Source organism: Arvicola amphibius, chromosome 7 (genome assembly GCF_903992535.2).
Source record: "Arvicola amphibius chromosome 7, mArvAmp1.2, whole genome shotgun sequence".
Taxonomy (NCBI): domain Eukaryota; kingdom Metazoa; phylum Chordata; class Mammalia; order Rodentia; family Cricetidae; genus Arvicola; species Arvicola amphibius.
Window position 1 is genome coordinate 2,680,226 of NC_052053.1, and position 17,594 is coordinate 2,697,819.

At 43.3% G+C, this 17,594-nt stretch overlaps 1 protein-coding gene across 2 annotated transcripts in view; it reads right to left on the reverse strand.

Annotated features, from left to right (window-relative positions):
- Itgav (integrin subunit alpha V) overlaps positions 1–17,594 on the reverse strand; it is a 71,523-nt gene that overhangs the window by 37,262 nt on the left and 16,667 nt on the right. For both annotated transcript variants that reach the window (XM_038336153.1, XM_038336152.1), the window contains exons 3-5: positions 10,052–10,143; positions 6,344–6,458; positions 1,263–1,324 (exon numbers count right to left, since the gene is read on the reverse strand). In XM_038336153.1, coding sequence (XP_038192081.1) covers positions 1,263–1,324; positions 6,344–6,458; positions 10,052–10,143 — 269 coding nt within the window. The remainder of the gene's footprint in view (positions 1–1,262; positions 1,325–6,343; positions 6,459–10,051; positions 10,144–17,594) is intronic.

The following is a 17,594-nucleotide window of genomic DNA, read 5'->3' on the forward strand; positions in this document are numbered from 1 at the left end:
ACACTCTATTGACTCAATCTACTTTTGCAGCTTCTCCCAAGAGGGGTTGATATCACCAACTCAATATCCAAAATGTTTAGACAGCTGACAGAAAGGTGGCAAAATAATCAAAAAATCATAAAAAGCATACTTTTTAATGCATATATGCATATATATATATATAAAGTCTGTCTTTTAAAATGCTGATGAAATTTTTACTGAGATAGATTGAAAACTATGGAGTGTTAAGAGCATCTTAGTTTAGTTAAAAATAGATTCTACTCACGAGACATTCCACCACCATTGAATTGCCTAACTTCACTTGGCACCAACAAAATACAGATGGCAAACAGATACAGTTCTCAGCTTTTATGTAATTAAACTAATTTTGTAACAAACTTCCTATTGATAGCTTTTGTGAAAAACCAATTTCAGTTGAAAAGGAAGTTGCAATATTCTATAATTTCCCATAAGTGGAAATTTTAAGGGTGTGTGTGTGTATGTGTTTGTTGATGTGTATATGTGGGTGTTGCGTGTCTGTATGTGTGTGAGTGCATGTGCATATGTGTGTCAATGTGTGTGTGGTGGTTTGTGTGTATATATGTGTGTAGTATGTGTGTGAACATGTGTTTTGTGTGTGTAATGTGTGTAGTTTGGGTGTGCATATGTGTGTCAATGTGTGCGTAGTGTGTGTGTGTATGTGTGTCAATGTGTGTGTAGTATGTGTGTGCATATGTGTGTCAATGTGTGCGTAGTGTGTGTGTGTATGTGCGTCAATGTGTGTGTAGTATGTGTGTGCATAAGTGTGTAAATGTGTGTGTAGTGTGTGTGTCCCCGTGTGTGTGTGAGTGAGTGTGTTTTGAGCATAATGTAAGTAAGGGAGGTGTACATATGGAGATCAGAGGACAAATTGGTAGAATCAGTTCACATGGAAAGCAGGTACTGAACTCAAGTTACCAATCAGGCTTGGATGGCAAGTGCCCTTGCTGGCTGAGACAACCTCGCCTGCCCTGGAAACGTCAATGCCGTCCTAGTTACCAGTCATATACTAAATGGAGTTTCTATTTTCCTCCTTTCTCACTGGGCAGTCTCACCAGTTCAAACAAGCCATGTTTATGAAGGAGGAATGTCACAAGTCAAAGAGTAGCAAACTGAACAGATAGCTTCAGAACTATTTTCATTAAAACATGATCATTATAAAGAAGCTGAAGTAAGGACCGTGTATTTTTAAATCCAGTTGAGTCAGTAAAGAAGATCTGAATCTGTCTTAAATGAGAACTTACTTTAGTAAAATCAATGCTGAATCCTCCTTGACAAAATCCCTGTCCATCAGCATCAATATTTTCTAAAATAAAAAGATTGGAAATATACACAAACCCCAAAACAAGCAAATAATACAAAACAAAGCATGAAATAAACAAATCTGCTACTGTTGAACCCATGGTTTCTGTAAGCAACTCACTCAGGCCCCTGGCCGCTTTCAGACAAGCTCACAGGCTCCTCACCACAATTCTACATCTCAGACACAAAAGCAGAGACATTGAAGTGTGGACGGAGTGGGCCACTCGCCAAGGACCAGGAAGATCAGCTAAAATCATATTTTTTGACAGAATTCCATTATGTAGTGGCCTCAAAGTCAGGATCTTCCTTTCTCTGGCTTTCAAGTGCTAGGATTAAGGCAGGTGTCCCCACCGCTGGACTCAAACACAATCCACAGGAAGATTATAGCTTGTATCACAGTGCGTCAAACATTGTATGCAAAATTAATACACAACTTAAAGTCTCACGAAATATTATGATATACAATGTGCTCTATCATGTCCACTATTCAATCACATCTTGTGTTTAGGAAAGATACCAACAGTGACCTGTTACACAGTAAACACCATTGAGCACCCATCCACAAACCTCGTAAGCCTTCTTCCTTCCTATTACCTTACGGTTGCTATGCCTTTGCTAAGTTTAGGAAAAGCTACAAAAAGACCCATACAGTCCTAACATATTTCCTATGCATGCGTTTTATAGATGATGACAAAAATAAAAAACTAAGCTGGGTGGTGGTGGCGCTTGAGTTTAACTCCAGCATTTGGAAGGCAGAGACAGGAGGATTTCTGTGAGTTTGAGGTTAGCCTGGTCTACATAGAGTTCCAAGGTACCCAAAGCTACATAGAGAGACCCTGTCTCAAAAACAAACAAACAAAAATGTATAAATAACATGGTGTAGAATTTCAGAAAATTAAAATTGGAAAATCCAAAGTTAATGTTCTACGAAGAGTAAAATATTCAACTATTCTTGCTATAGTCATAGAAGCTAATTAAGTTCATTTAAACATGACTCTCACGGTATTTTCCAACCACAGCAGTTAATAATTTGCTTTTCTGTAATTACTTCTTTTTTTTTAATGTCTCAGGAAAAGTGACCAGTTCTGAACTAAGTAGTTAACCAATTAAGCTAACTTTAATCATGAGCAATACTACACCCAGAATAGAGATCAACTTCCAAGAACTGTGTGTGTGTGTGTGTGTATGCGCGCGCACGCGTGCATGTGTGCATGTGTAAGATAATCTCTTTAAATCTTTCGAACCCATTTTTAAAATCTGGGAACTGCCCCAAGATTACACAATGAAATATTTTTGTTTTAAGAAAATGGCCACAAGAGTGTAACACGACTCTAATGTAAATTTTTCTAACCAAGAGGGACTAGGAAACTGTGGCTGGGGTTTCCAGTGTCTGGTGAATCACATGGAGCGACTGTGCTTCACCCTCAAGTCCACGCCTGTTTCCTTCATCCGAGCTACATCTGGGGAGCAGTCGGGCTAGCTGTGAAGACAGACCTTCCCACTCCGACTGTGAGACTATCTGCTTTGTTTGGTCTCCTGGGACATCCAGCTGAAATACACAGCTTCCTTAAAATTCCCATAACCCGTGCATACAAAGCTGGGTGTGCCTGACAGTTTGAACTTTCTGCTGAGTGCAACGTAGTTCAGTGGAGGGCTCGGTCTTTATCCCCACAGTTCTCCCGCTTGTCGAGCCTGGATTGGACAGTACGGTCTACCAGCGTGCGCTAGGCACTTACTGGAGTGACCTACTCACAGCAGATTTTCAAGTTTGACAACCATCTCAGGAGGGATGTGATTAACAGTCACTATTTGTACAGAGGGGAGACTAACGCTTAGGGAAACTAAGTTCACCTGATAATGGTCAACCAGCCAACTACGACTATGTTCCTGATGACGGCTGGGCTGGGCTACTCCTCCCAGCAGCCGGACCATCATTGTCTGGATAAGGAAGAAGTGGGAGAAAAAGACTAGAAACCTTAGCTGAGAAAAATGTTATATCCAAATACGGTTATCAAAATTAGAGATCAGGAACAGAGACTCAGTGGGAATGTAAGTGTTCACACCATGTGACTTGGGCAGCTTTTTAACAGATGGACATCTGCCTCCTGCTTCAGGCCAACTATGGTCATGGATAGTGTCATTGAAAACCAGAAGTAACCACAGGCAATAAAGAATTAACTGGGAAACAAGCAGGGAGGCTCTTTATCCAGGCTGTACACAGAGGTCATGATAAAAAACAAAACCAAAAAAAACAAAACAAAACAAAACAAAAAAAAACCAATGAATCAGCGACCACCCTCCCCCCAAAAAGCCAGAAATAAACAGCAGTAAACACGTACATAAACCACCACAGCCAAGACAAGCGAAGACACAAAAAGGTCAGCACGCGGCCTGGAAAAACTGGAATCATCCTGTTCTGGACCATGTAGTTTACTGAAGCACGAGTGGAACATAAAATATCAAATGGTTCCTCTAAAATGCTTGGCCAGGATCGGTGGTCTACCAGGCAAGAAGCGGGGGCTGGGCTTGGCTAAGGGAATTACCCAGTGCTGCAGGGCTTCAGTAGAATGGGAGGCTATGACCCAGTGTCTCAAGCTCTCCCTCCTCCTGAGGGTCCCTGCTGGATAGGTTGGACCCCTCCTAATTGGAGCCTTCAGATGTCTCCCATTTCAAAGGTTTGATCAAGCAGCATGTACTGTATGACCTGGTTTTCTAAAGAAAGGTATTTCCTCTGCTTATATGTCTTATGATGCTTTTCTTTGAGATGTTTTAGTTAGACCGGGTTCCATAAACTTTTTCTGAAAAGAGCCAGACAGTTCAATAATTCAGGAAACAATGGGGGCATATAGTATGTCAGCTCCAGAATGACTCAACTTTCTACATAGTGTCTAAGCAAATGGGTGTGGCTATATTTCCATAAAATAGGATTTTTAAAATTTTTGTTTTGATTTTGAAGACAGGGTCTCTCTGTGTAGCTTTGAAGTCTGTCTTGGAACTCACTCTGTAGACTCCAGCTCACAGAGATTCTCCTGCCTCCGCCTCCTGAGTACTGGGATTAAAGGCATGTGTCACCACCACCTAGTTCCATAAAATAATATTTTTAAAATCAGGTTCACAAATCATAGATTGCTATAGTTAGAATGCTAAGTATCTCAGAAAATAAAGCTTCATCACTTCATAACTTTTATGTCTAAAGCAAATGAATGGAACATCACGAAACAGATACACAAGGACTCGCCACTAGAGTGCTCTTCAGAAGCAGCTGAAAGGGAAAGCGGATTCTCTGGTTAATAATGCAAGGAAGGGTTCTACTAGGATACGGCAGACCTAGAGGTCAGGGGCATAGTTCAAGGGTGAAAGTGTTTGACAGCACGAGACCCTTGACTGAACATCTAGCACCGAAAAGATAAAAATTAACCACCTGGGTTTAAATTCTTATTTGGCCAATCAGTAGCAAGGAACTTAGGTGAGGGGAAATGCTTCACCTGTTTTGAGTCTCAGTTTCTGCACTCCTCAAATGAGAACAAAGATCACGGGTGTGCATGTGTGTGCACTAGTCTATAAGCGTTCATGTGCAAATATGTGCATATGCGTTCTACATCAGTTTCGCTGACTCACGATGATTAGCCTCCTCCTCATAGCTATGGAGGTATAGTTTCAAAATGAGAGTGTCTTTAAAATAGAGAAGTTAAAAAATACAAAAGTCGTCCTTCCATTTCTACACACCACCAAAGATGATGGCACCATGACCTCGACACCACCACAAACGTAGTGAGAAAGACGCTCTCTACACAGCTATCATTCTTTTTGTGTTTGCTTCTCACTTATAATAGGTAGGATGATCAAGTGGTTAACTAATAATTCTTTAATTAAAAAAAAAAGTTGAAATTCCCTGGAGATTCAAAGAACTTAAAAGTTGGAAGACTGTGCCATTTCTCTGGCCCAACGTTATATGTCACCGAACATGGACAAGATGAATCTAGCAGGAAGAGTCTTAGGTGTTGTGAGTTTGATAGTTAATTCTGTCTGCTTAACTTGGTTGAGCATCATTTTAAAAAGGTACTGGGTGGAAACACTACACGGAGTCGCCTTTATTGGCACAGTTTTGCTGTTCATAATATTCTGAAGTTACTACTTAGGAAATTACTCTAAAGAAACAATTCATAAAAAAATTACATGGCACATAGGATTTGACTACTTATGGTCATAGGTGTAAAAGGAGCATCTTACAGAATATGCCCTACAGACCAGACAACACTGCATTTGGACAATCTCTGTTTATGTCTTTGGTGTAAAGAGGGTGTAAAATCAGGGCCAATCCCACAAAAAAGTAGGTTTGCAAAGGGTCTGGGATCTCAGTGGAAGAAAGATATGCAGAGAAAGGAGCAACTGAAATGATACCTGCTTGAAATTGCCCGGATATGACTTTCTTTCAAATTTCAACTAACATTAGGGAAGAGCCTGAGATTGTTGGGATAGCCAACAGACATGCAGCGTTCGCTGTCAATGGAAATTCCAATGGAAGTAAAGTCTGGCTGTTTTAGACTTACGACACTTAAACACTATCCTCACCTTCCTTTCTGGCTCAGAAAGACATCTTTTGTTTACATTTTACTTTTCACATCATTATTCATCTATGACCACAGTTCTCAGACTTTGTGGCCCAATGAGACTACCTTACAGAACCCTGTTGAAAATGTAGACTCCAGGCCTGATCTAGTGAGGCAGAATCTTTACCTGTGATGCCCATTTCCCCTTGAGAAAAGTTCACAGGAGCCATCTTTTCACGAACTGTGGCTGGAAATAACAGACTTCCACAGTCAGATAACCATCGTCACACAAAGATGACCGCACTGAGTTCTTAGAGACCATCAGCATGGTTCACTCACGAGAAGAATTCTTTTTCATGGCTCTGTCAACCCCACATATCTTGTCATACAGGTACACACACACACATGCATCCCACATAAAACCTGGGCTGCTGGGCCTCTTGTGAAAAGCGGGTACCGTTTGTCATACATACTTGACCTGCATGGAGCATACTCAACAGTCTTTGTCCCGTGCTGAAGAAAGCAAGTTCCAACAGGCTCTCGTTCCTGCTTCATCTCCGTCCTCCAGTGGTACAACGGAGCACAAGCCTGGAAACAAAGGTTTGGTCCATGATACAAGAATCCTCTCAAAAATCAGCGATCCACCTACCTATGCTAACTCAGAACACAAGAGCCCTATCTAAGCATTGAAAATTCACAACTACTCTCTGCTTTATCTCAAGAGTGAATAAAGATATTAATAGAAGTATTTTTTTCCTCTAGGCTGTAGTGGAAATTCCAGCACTTGGGAGGCAGAAGCAAGTGGATCTCTGTTAATTCAAGGCCATTCTGGTCTACAGAGCGAGTTCCATGACTACCAGGGCTACATGGAGAAACCCCATCTTTTTCTTTAAAAAATGGGGGGGGGGGGCTGGAGAGGTGGCTCAGCCGTTAAGGGAGCTGGCTGTTCTTCCAGAAGACCCAGGTTCTTCTCCCAGCACCCAAATGGTAGCTCACAACTGTCTGTAACTCCAGTTCCAGGGCATCCACCCTCACATAGACACACATGCCTGCCAAACAACAATACACATAAAATAAATTTAAAATCCAAATAAATCATTTCTTAAAAATTAAAGTATAGTTTTAGATTCTCTGTCCTTCTAAACCTTTCAGGTAAGATCAGGAATAGATTTTTCTGAAGACTACACCCACAGTCCACATTTGTGTCTTCAGAAGTCAGCAGAGCTCTCGCTCCAAGTACATTATTTCTAGACACTATGCGCTGAACTTAAGGTCACAGTCTGAGTCAATTCCTGAACCACATCACATCCTCATGCTTGCAGGAGATACCCTGCAGTTATACAGCCAGTAATGAGAGCAATAAGCAAAAAATACCCTGCTGGGAGCCACGCTTCTCTACGGACTTTCCAAATAAACTTCCCAAAGGTCCAATTTCAATCTCTCATAGGAGCGGTGAAGTGATTAGTGTTTTAATGGCTTACAAAACTTCCAAAAGTTCAACAGTTTAAGGGGCCGGCAGAAAGCTCAGCATATTTCTACACTAACTTTTAAGAGAGACTCTGACCTTGGACTATTTCTCCAATCTGTGGAACCTAAAGCAAGAGCCGTGACTTCTCTGCACGTCCCCGACTCTGCAGAGAGGACGAGCAGCGTGTTGAGCTGCAGTTGGGCTCCGCATATCTTTCCTCCTCACGCGCCCCTTCTCACACCTTCAGCTCCACGTGCTAACACTTGACGGGTCCCCTCATATCCTACTGAAACCCCAACTCTTCAGCAGCCTTCCCCTAATACCCCAACATCACATTACAAAAAATTGTAAGTAAAAAAATTTGAAATTAAAAGTGACCACTGAATGGAAGGGGATGGCTGGATAAAAATCAACAAAACACTCTCCAGGTAGAAGGGACATAAACACTGGCTGAAATGGAAAAGACTGGGTATGGTTTATGTGAAAGAAATAAACAGAAAGACAAATGTCACTGACATGTCTAAGATGGACTGAGGTAACACGGAAGGACAGCCTATAACTTTTATGTCAACTTGACAAAGGCTAGAGTCATTTTGGAAGAGGGAACCTCAACAGAAAAAAAAATGCCCTTGCCAAATTAGCGTGTGGGGAATCTTCTCGATGGAAGATTGATGTGGGAGGACACAGCTCACGTGGGTGGGGCCGGCCCAGGACTGGTGATCTTGAGTACTATAAGACAGCAGGCTTAGCTAGTCATGAGGAGCAGCCCAGTAAGCAGGACCCTCCATGGCTTCTGCCTGTAGTTTTCATCCATGGTTTCTGCCTGTAGTTTTCACCCCTGACTTCCTAGGATAATGACCTGTAAAGTGGAACTGTGTGCTGAAATAAACCTCCTCGGGTTGCTAACGGTGCCTGTATTTATCACAGCAAACCCTACTGACAACAAACCTGGCTCTAGTGGGACTTATATGCCAGTTCGATCAAATTCGGGGATAGAAAGCCACTCTACTGTTATGCGGATCACCTTAAGTCTTGCTATGTGGAACAGGTTGTGGTGGGGGTTTGAGGAAGCTGAGAGATGAGAAGAACAATCACACTGGCCTGGGTGAGCGATGGTGGTGGCTCACTGCAGGGCAGATCACGAAAGTGGAGATCTATTGATAGATGATGCCTTTGGGAGGCAGATGTGTTTTGGTAGGAATCACTGGTAGGCAGTGGGAAGCCACACACATCAGAGAAGTCATCCAGGAATAAGTGACTTCGGCTTGTTTGCTCATTCTCTTTGGTAGAGGGTAACAAGAGTCCCACTTGGATCATATTCATTCAGAGTAGACTATTAGAAAACTAAGAAGAGAAGATAGATAATCTAGGGATATGTCTTTAAGGATTTAGGGCCAACTAACAGCTAGAGATATTGATTGGGAGAGTAGTATGTACAGTGTGTATTCATGGATATGGAACAAGGAAGGAGCATCCAAGTAAACAGTTTAGCAAGGGGAAACAATGGAGCCTTGAGTAGAGCTCAAAGACACCCCAGTATTTAGTAACTGAAGAAGGATCATTACCAAGACATCAAAAATGTGAGCAAGATGGGGGGGGGGGGGGGGAGAAACATGAGCATTAAGAGCCTCATAAACCAAGAGATGAAAAAGACTAATTCTGGCATGGAGGCAGGACGTCATCATTTCAGAACTTGGAAGGTAAAGGCTGGAAGACTGGGAGTTCAAAGACAGCCCAGCAACAGAGTGAGATCATGGCTCAGGGTGGTGAGGGGGTAGCTACAAAGTGTGTGGGGAGGAAAGATGGCTGCAGAAGTGGCTCAGAGATGGCTGCTTTGCCAGAGGAGCCAGGTTAGGTCCCCAGCACCCACATGGCAGCTAACAGCTGTCTGCAACTCCAGTAACAGGGGAGCTGAGCCTTTCTTCTGGCTTCCCTTGGCACTGCACATGTGTAGTGCAAAGACATACAAGCAGGCAAAACACCCCCATCCACAAAATAAAACTGTTTTAACTTTTTTTTTAAAAGGTATGCAGGAGAACAGGGATTGACTTTGTTTGATGGTGCCAAGGGGAAAGAATAAGAATTAAGTATCTATGCAGAAAGTAAAACAGCACAACAATCATCTCTTTCAAAATGATGTAGCAGTAAAGTATGGTGTAGCAGTAAAGTTTTAATAACCTTGAAGTCTGAGTGACCTTGGTTTTGCCTTCTCATGTGTGGCTCAGGTTCCTGGGAGGAGAACGTTAGGAATGGAGATGGTTTGGTTAGAAGAACACAAATAACTGTCTGGGCAGAGGAAGAGGGCTGCAGCAGAACAGAAGACGAGAGGGTGGTTAGCAGTTGTTTGTTTGTTGGGGTTTTTTGTTATTTTGGGGTTTTGTTTTATTTTGTTGGGGTTTTTGCGGTTTTTAAGAAAAGAATTTTGAAAGCATTTGATTAGCCAAAGCCATTCTCTTCTTAAATGTGATGGACAGAAATAAACTGGCAGGGATGACCATGGAGCAGAAGAAATGAACAGCACAGGCAAGGAGGCAGAAGAAGACGGTACTCTCAGGAGAGGATGAGGGACAGTACGCTCACACGGTCGGCCTTGAATCATGGCTGTTATTTCATTACACCTTGTGCCCTTGGACAGACCAACTTGAACATATAACAAGTCCTGTGTGCCACCCAAACTAGCCCCACACACGTGAGGTAATTCGTAAAGACTTACCAGGATTTTATCCTGCTTTGACCTCACAGAGGCTCCAAACCACTGGTGGGACTTGAACTCTAGGGGGTCGTCTTTGGCAAAATCACGATTACCTGGAAAAGAATGTTGAGAGTGGTCAGAAACAAAACAGACTGTTCTTAGTACAAGAAAACGTATTTCTATCCCACCAGGTTTAGAATAGTGTGTGTGTGTGTGTGTGTGTGTGTGTGTGTGTGTGTGTGTGTGTGGTGTGTGTGTGTGGTGTGTGTGTGGTGTGTGTGTGTGTGTGGTGTGTGTGTGGTGTGTGTGTGTGGTGTGTGTGTGTGGTGTGTGTGTGGTGTGTGTGTGTGGTGTGTGTGTGTGGTGTGTGTGTGGTGTGTGTGTGTGTGTGTGGTGTGTGTGTGTGTGGTGCGTGTGTGTGGTGTGTGTGTGTGGTGCGTGTGTGTGTGTGTGGTGTGTGTGTGTGTGTTTGCGTGGTGGGGGACGGGGCATGCCGTTAGTCCCAGCAATCAGGCGGCAGAGGCAGGTGGACCTCTGTGAGTTCAAAGGATAGTGTACCTTTGATTACTCAGACACTTTGACAGCATTGCAGGTACCTCTTGTCTTTCGCACAGCTTAGGAATGTTAGCTAGTCATAAAAACATGTGGGGCCGGCGAGATGGCTCGGTGCTTAAAGTCCCTGCTGCTCTTGCAGGGCCCTGTGGCTCAGTTCCCAGTACCCACTTAGCAGTCCTCAGCCATCTGTAACTCCAGTCCCAGGACACCCTCTCCTGCTGTCCATGAACCCTGCACATACATACATGCGGGCAAAACAGTCATACGCATAGACTTGAAATTAAATCTTTAAAAAAAGAAAAAGAAAAATGTATGACGACTTGTAAATGTCTAAAGTTTGCTGTGAACACTACCAGTTATCATATTACAGATGTGGAGAAGTAATTTTAAGCCAGATTTTTCAGTTCAATTATTTAAATTGCTAAATAACTGTAGCAAACCCTGTGATCATATGTTATGTTCCTAGGCACTCCTGCCACAGCATAAACGTATGTACGGATATCAAATCACATGAAATTCTTAAAAATGGCAAAGAATAGTAGAAGACATAGTATGATGAGGGCCCGCATGAGGTCACATGTATGTGCACACAGACGCACACAAATAAAGCTATATGTTTGTAGTGATAGGAGCGGCTTCTGGCCACCGGCTAGCTTTACCCAAAATAATTACACAGAAACTGTATTCATTTAAACACTGCTTGGCCCATTAGTTCCAGCCTCTTATTGGCTAACCCTCACATCTTGATTAACCCATTTCTATTAATCTGTGTAGCACCACGAGGTGGTGGCTGACTGGGAAAGATTCTAGCCTATATCCATCTCGGGTCAAAGAATCATGGCGTCTGTCTGACTTGGCTTTCTTTCTCCCAGCATTCTGTTCTGTCTTCCCTGCCTACCTATGTATTGACTTATCCGGCCAAGCAGTTTTCTTTATTAACCAATGAAAGTGACACATAGACAGATGACCCTCCTACATCATATGTTAAGATGGGTCTAAATGCCACAAAGAAATGACCTCTGCTAATATTTTTTGGCTTCTATCCTAAAGAAGGCTCTCATGAGCAAAAAGCATATATCTTCATCCATAAAAAGATATTTCAAGACAAATATCTAAATTTAGATACACTAAAATTATTACTATCATACATATCTTTTTCCCTCCAAGCAACAATCAGTGATGGTAAATCTATGGTATCATACAATACCCCATTCAACAGCCGTATTATAATTTAATGAATCCCTTATATCTCTTACTGTTTCCAAAGTAGGGCTATTTCAGTTTTATGGAAACTTCATATACCTTCAAGTCACATCTATGTGTTCTTCCACTACAGACAGAAATCTCAAGAAAGCAAATCACTGGGGTCTAAGACACAGGCTCACAGGTAGAGTGATAAAACCTCTGAGAGCATGGCACACTAGCAAGAATTATTCTAAGGGATAGACTTCTACCAGAGCCCCCAAGATATCCCTATCATGAGCTGTAAGTCTTCCCTTCTGCCTGTCTTCAGTCCATGGAACTAGGTAATCTTATTTCGGCACACAGCCTTTGAAGTCAAGGCTCATCTGCCTGGAAAATTTCATTCCTTCCCCCTTGAAATTCTGGTACTTCCTGAAAATCCAGCTGCTAGTCACTCATGACCTAGTGCGTGATGTCATGGCTTCTTATGGAAACACCTGTCTACCACAATACAATCCTGTGAACCTATGAACACAGTTGTACAGCACCAACAAAGGAAAACCTTCCAGATCAGTTCTCAGCCTGTGAGTCACAGCCCCTTGGGTCACTTTCCAGTTATTTACATTATGGTTCATAACACTTATGGCCAGCCAGTGGTGGCGCACACCTTTAATCCCAGCACTTGGGAGGCAGAGAGGCAGGCAGCTCTCTGTGAGTTTGAGGCCAACCTGGTCTAAAGAAAGAGTGAGTTATAGAACAGGCTCCAAAGCTACAGAGTCACCCTGTCTCGAAGGACAATAAAATACAGTTATGAGGTAATAACAAAATAATTTTATGGTTGGGGGACACCACAACATGAGGAACTTATTAAAAGGTCACAGCATTGGGAAGGTTGAGAACCTTTGCTCTAGAACAAGAAAAAGGTTTGCACAAAGAAATGGAAGAGTAGATCATCCTCAGCTTCTAAGAGTGTTAACTTAAGGGTTATGCTCTACAATTAGGGGAGGAAAAGCCAGGAACACCGTTGTCAAGGGCCTTTCTGCTATGCTGCGAATGGCCTTCCAGGGACTGTCCAAACACCCTCTGTGCTACGTCATGTTTCTTTAGTTATTTTAGTCCTGATTGTTTGGAAAAAGTTTCTTCTTTGTAAAATACTATTTACATTTTTTTTTTCACTTTCCAAAACTATCTTAAATACTTTTCTCAGCAAGGGTCCTGTGTTCTGAGTTTGTACTCAGCAGCATGAGCTGTTGCTGTCGGGTAGCAAAAGCGCATCACAGCCACTGTGGTCTAACTCTCTCAGTACAGACAGCTGGAGAAATGGCTCGGCGGACCCTAGTACAGCTCCCAGCATCCAAGCAAGGTGGCTCACAGCCTGAGGATACAATGACCTCTGAGGACACTTGCATACAAATGCCATAGATGTTCAAAAATACATATAATTAAAAACTAAATCTTTGAAAATAGTATAGAAATGAAATAAAATGGAATAGAAAATACTTCCTGCTACTCCTTTCGAAGTCTCCAGGCACTAGCCAGCCCTGGGACACAGGTCCTTCTAGCAGACAACCCACAGACAACCTCAGTGGGTTTTCTGGGAGGCACCTTCCTCTTGCTCCAAAGGTTCTCTTGGAACCTGGAGACCCCAGGCAGCTCTGGTCCTGACCTTGCCAACCACCTACAAGAGCAATGGCTGAAACCCTTTTTGAGCCTGAAGGCCAAGTGTAGCATGGATGTGGTACTGGTAGACTCGGGGAACAGGTGTCCACTGCCTCGTCCCCACAGGGCAGAGACCAACAAGTAAAGTCCTGTAAACCGATGGTCCATCGAAGACACCTGCCTGCTGTGGAAGTCTCCATGTGTATTTGCAGCACCCCTCGTTTGAGGAAAGCATGTGTGTCCCCGTGTAAGGACACGGAGTCCTCTTCCTTTTCCATGAGGACGGGAGTCAGAGCTATCGGGATATCCCGAGCACTTGTGACAGCCCCAACTATAACAGATGCCACTGTCTAGAGTTTGTGGATATCCTGGTGGGTCCTGGAACCTCAGCGTGAATCCATGTCATGGCCTGCAGAGGTCGCTTCCTGCAAATGCCTTTTTCTCCAAGCCCGTGGCTGCAAAGGCAGGAGACCCTTTGCGGGGAGAAAGAGCTAGAGCTGGGGTTGTGGGGAAAGTGGACTGGTTTTGAGGCAGGAAGACTGAAGAACTTGGAAGTGGTCACAAACATCATGAGGAGAGATGTGTAGCGATGAGGTCCCTGTGACCTTGTGCATGCCTCGACGCAACCCCAACTCTACTTCTGAGGACCTCTGCCCTAGCTGGACGGGTCCAACGGGATGATCAACTACGCACAGCCCTTCTCTAGGTGTTGGTGAAGAATCTGCCACTGACTGAGGAAGACCAAGCCAGAGCAGTCGGCTGTGACCTCCAGGGTGTCAGCGCCGAGTCCTGCAGAATGCTGTGCGGGTATGGAGCGACATCCGAGGAGTGATGAGCAAGCAAGCGGCCCTGACACAAGAGAACAGTTCCTGCAATCCCCAGTCAGTACCGGAGCCAAGCTGGAGTCCAAGAGACTGGACCCCTGGTGGAGAACAGCCTTCTCTCCCTACTAGAGTACTTCAAATATTTTCCCCAGAACTCACTTCTTCTTTGCAAATGAATCATTCAAGGAAAAGGGATGCTTTTCTAGAACCACACGGGGAAGCCTTCCTCCTATGGCCTTTTCCCTTTGCAGAGTTTTCTTCCATTTGCTTGCTTGCTTTTGGGTTTTTCCTGATTGGTTCCTATGGTGTGGATGCCACTATGAAGACCACTGTGGGGGTAGGAGGCACCCCTATCATGCACACAATAACCCAGAGTGCATTCTCAAAAGCATTTGTGTTGCTGTTGAGACGTTTAAAATATATTACAGGATAGAAGAAAAGAAGAAAAAGAAGAAGCAGGAGGAGGAGGGGGAGGAAGAGGAGGAGGAGGAGGGAGGAAGGGAGGGAGGGAGGGAGGGAAAGAAAGAAAGAAAGAAAGAAAGAAAGAAAGAAAGAAAGAAAGAAAGAAAGAAAGAAAGAAAGAAAAACACCTCTTCCCATAATGACTCTCATGGACCAATCTGTGTGAATACTGGAACTAATAAAAACTAGAAAATGTCACAGAAAATACACACAAATTTTATATATTTGGTTTCATACTTGTCAACAAATACAAAATCCATAGTTCTTTTCCCATTTGAAAAATTACTTACCACTTAGTGAGAAAAAATCAACACCCATCAGAAGTTTGTTTGGTTTTGTTTTTCAAAAAGCATCAAACATCAGGTGCATTTTGATGAAAGTAGAAATTTTAAGAAAAACTAATTTAAGACAGGCCTGGTGATGTAATCTGTAATCGCTGCACTCAGGACACTGAGAAAGGTAATTCATGAGTTGGAAGTCAGCCTACTGAGCCTATATAGCAAGTGGACCCCCGTGGTGGTTTGGAAAGAAAAGGCCCCCAAAGGGAGTGGTGATAATGGGAGGTGTGGTCTTGTTGGAGGAAGTGTGTCCCTGTGGAGGTGGCTCTGAGGTTTCATGGATGCTCAAGATGCCGCTCAGTGTCTCAGACCACTTGCCCTTGTCTTCTGAGCAAGATGCAGCCAGCAACATGTCTACCTGCACACTGTATGAACTACACCTCTGAACTGGAAGCGGCCACCTCAACTGAATGTTTTCCTTTATAGGAGTTGTCATGGTCATGGCATCTCTTCACAGCAATATGAACCAAAGACAACCCTATCTTTAAAAAAACAAAATAAGACAAGACAAAAAAAACCAAACCAAAACAAACAAGCCAGAGTAGTAGAAGTCCTGGTTTCCTTAGTGTAGGAATTCGCAACCTTCCTGATGCTGCAACCCTTTAATACAGCTCCCCCAACCATAAAATTATTTTCGTTGCTACTTCATAACTGTAATTTTGTTACTGCTATAAATCATAAGGTAAAAGGTTTTGGAGATAGAGGTTTGTCAGTGGGGTCACAACCCACAACTTGAGAACCTCGTCTTTGGGAAGGGGTGTTTTGTTTCATGGAGGGGCACTCATTTCAAAAATAACCTTGGAGATTCTCTGAAACTAAGAATTATTTAGAATCAACAGCCATGTCTTAAAGCACTATGTGATTAAAATTTCTAGTCGCACAGCTGGAGAGAGGTGCAGAGATTGAAAGCACTGGGTGCTCATCTGGAGGGCCTCAGGGACTCCTAGCACCCACATGCTGGCTCAGACCACCAGTACCTCCAGTTCCCAGGGATCCAACACTCTCTTCTAACCTCCTCGGGTACTGTGCACACAATGCACAGACATACATGCAGACAAAGCACTCCTACACATAAATAAAAAGACATAAACCTTTAAAAAAAACAGTTCGGCTGCATCACTAAACACAGCTGATATAACACTGGCCTATCCTGACACCCAAAGTTAAGTCAATAATCACAAAAATACACATACACACACACACATACATACACATACACACACACCACATACACACATACATATGCACACATACACACACATACACACATACACGCATACACACACCACATACACACACACAGAGACACACCCACACATACACACACACCACACAGACACCCACACATACACACACACCACACATACATACACACACCACACACACACAGACATACATATACACACATACACACACACATACACACACATACATACACACACATACATACATACACATACACACACACACCACATAAACATACAGACACACAGACACACACAGACAGACAGACACACACACACACACACACACACCATTTACTACATTCACTGCCTCCAGCTTCAACAGCCACAACGTCAAATGGTCATCTATTCAAGAAGCTTGCTCCAAAGGAAGTTTGTCTTCACTAATCAGAATTTTCTTTGCAGAGCCCAAGTCTTAAAATACTAGATCCCACATCAGACAGTGGCTTCTCTGAAAGGAAGCGTGAATAGAGTGGGCGGGAGGAAGCGAGGAAAGGCCACTCTCCAAACAACCCCACAAGCAGCTCATTCAGGACCTGGCCGGAGCTGGCAGACATTCTGGAACACATGAGGGAAGTAAATATTTTGAGTCACAGCCCTGAAGTCACCGTTCTCGCTATGCTGGAACGCCCAGACTGCTGGATGGAGTAGCTACGCTTGAAAAGGAAACAGAACACAGAGTAGGGATTTTGGAACTGGAAGAAATGCTTCTTGTTTGTTTGTTTGCTTGATTGATTGTTTTTGTCTTTTACCTCAAACACCACTTCACCTCAAGACTGCAAAGATTTCTATCTATAATTACAAAATGTGTTAAACAATTGACTTGTGTTATACAAAACGCTACAGAGTAGGCCTGGGTAGAGTGGCACGCCTTTAATCCCAGCATTTAGGAGGCAGAGACAGAGGCAAACAAATCTCTGTGAGTTTGAGGACAGCCTGGTCTACTGAGCGAGCTTCAGGGCAGCCAGAGCTGTTACAGAAAAACCCTGCCTCAAAATAAATTAATTAAATAAATATAAAGATGAAGCAAATCACTAGAGACTTGAAAATTAAACACCCATTTTTTTAACTTCCAAAATTTATCATTTGCACCTCTCCAAACCCCCGTGATGAGATGCTGGAGGAGAGAAGCCACGACCAAAGCATCTGCACCTCACCAGACCCCATGAAGAGATTCTGGAGGAGAGAAGCCGCGACCAGAGCACTGTCACAGCCTCCGGGAGTGCCCACTACTTAATTCCTTGGTCTCCTCTTTCCAAGGATTTCACAAGCTACTGCCAGGCATTTGGAGTTCAGTTTG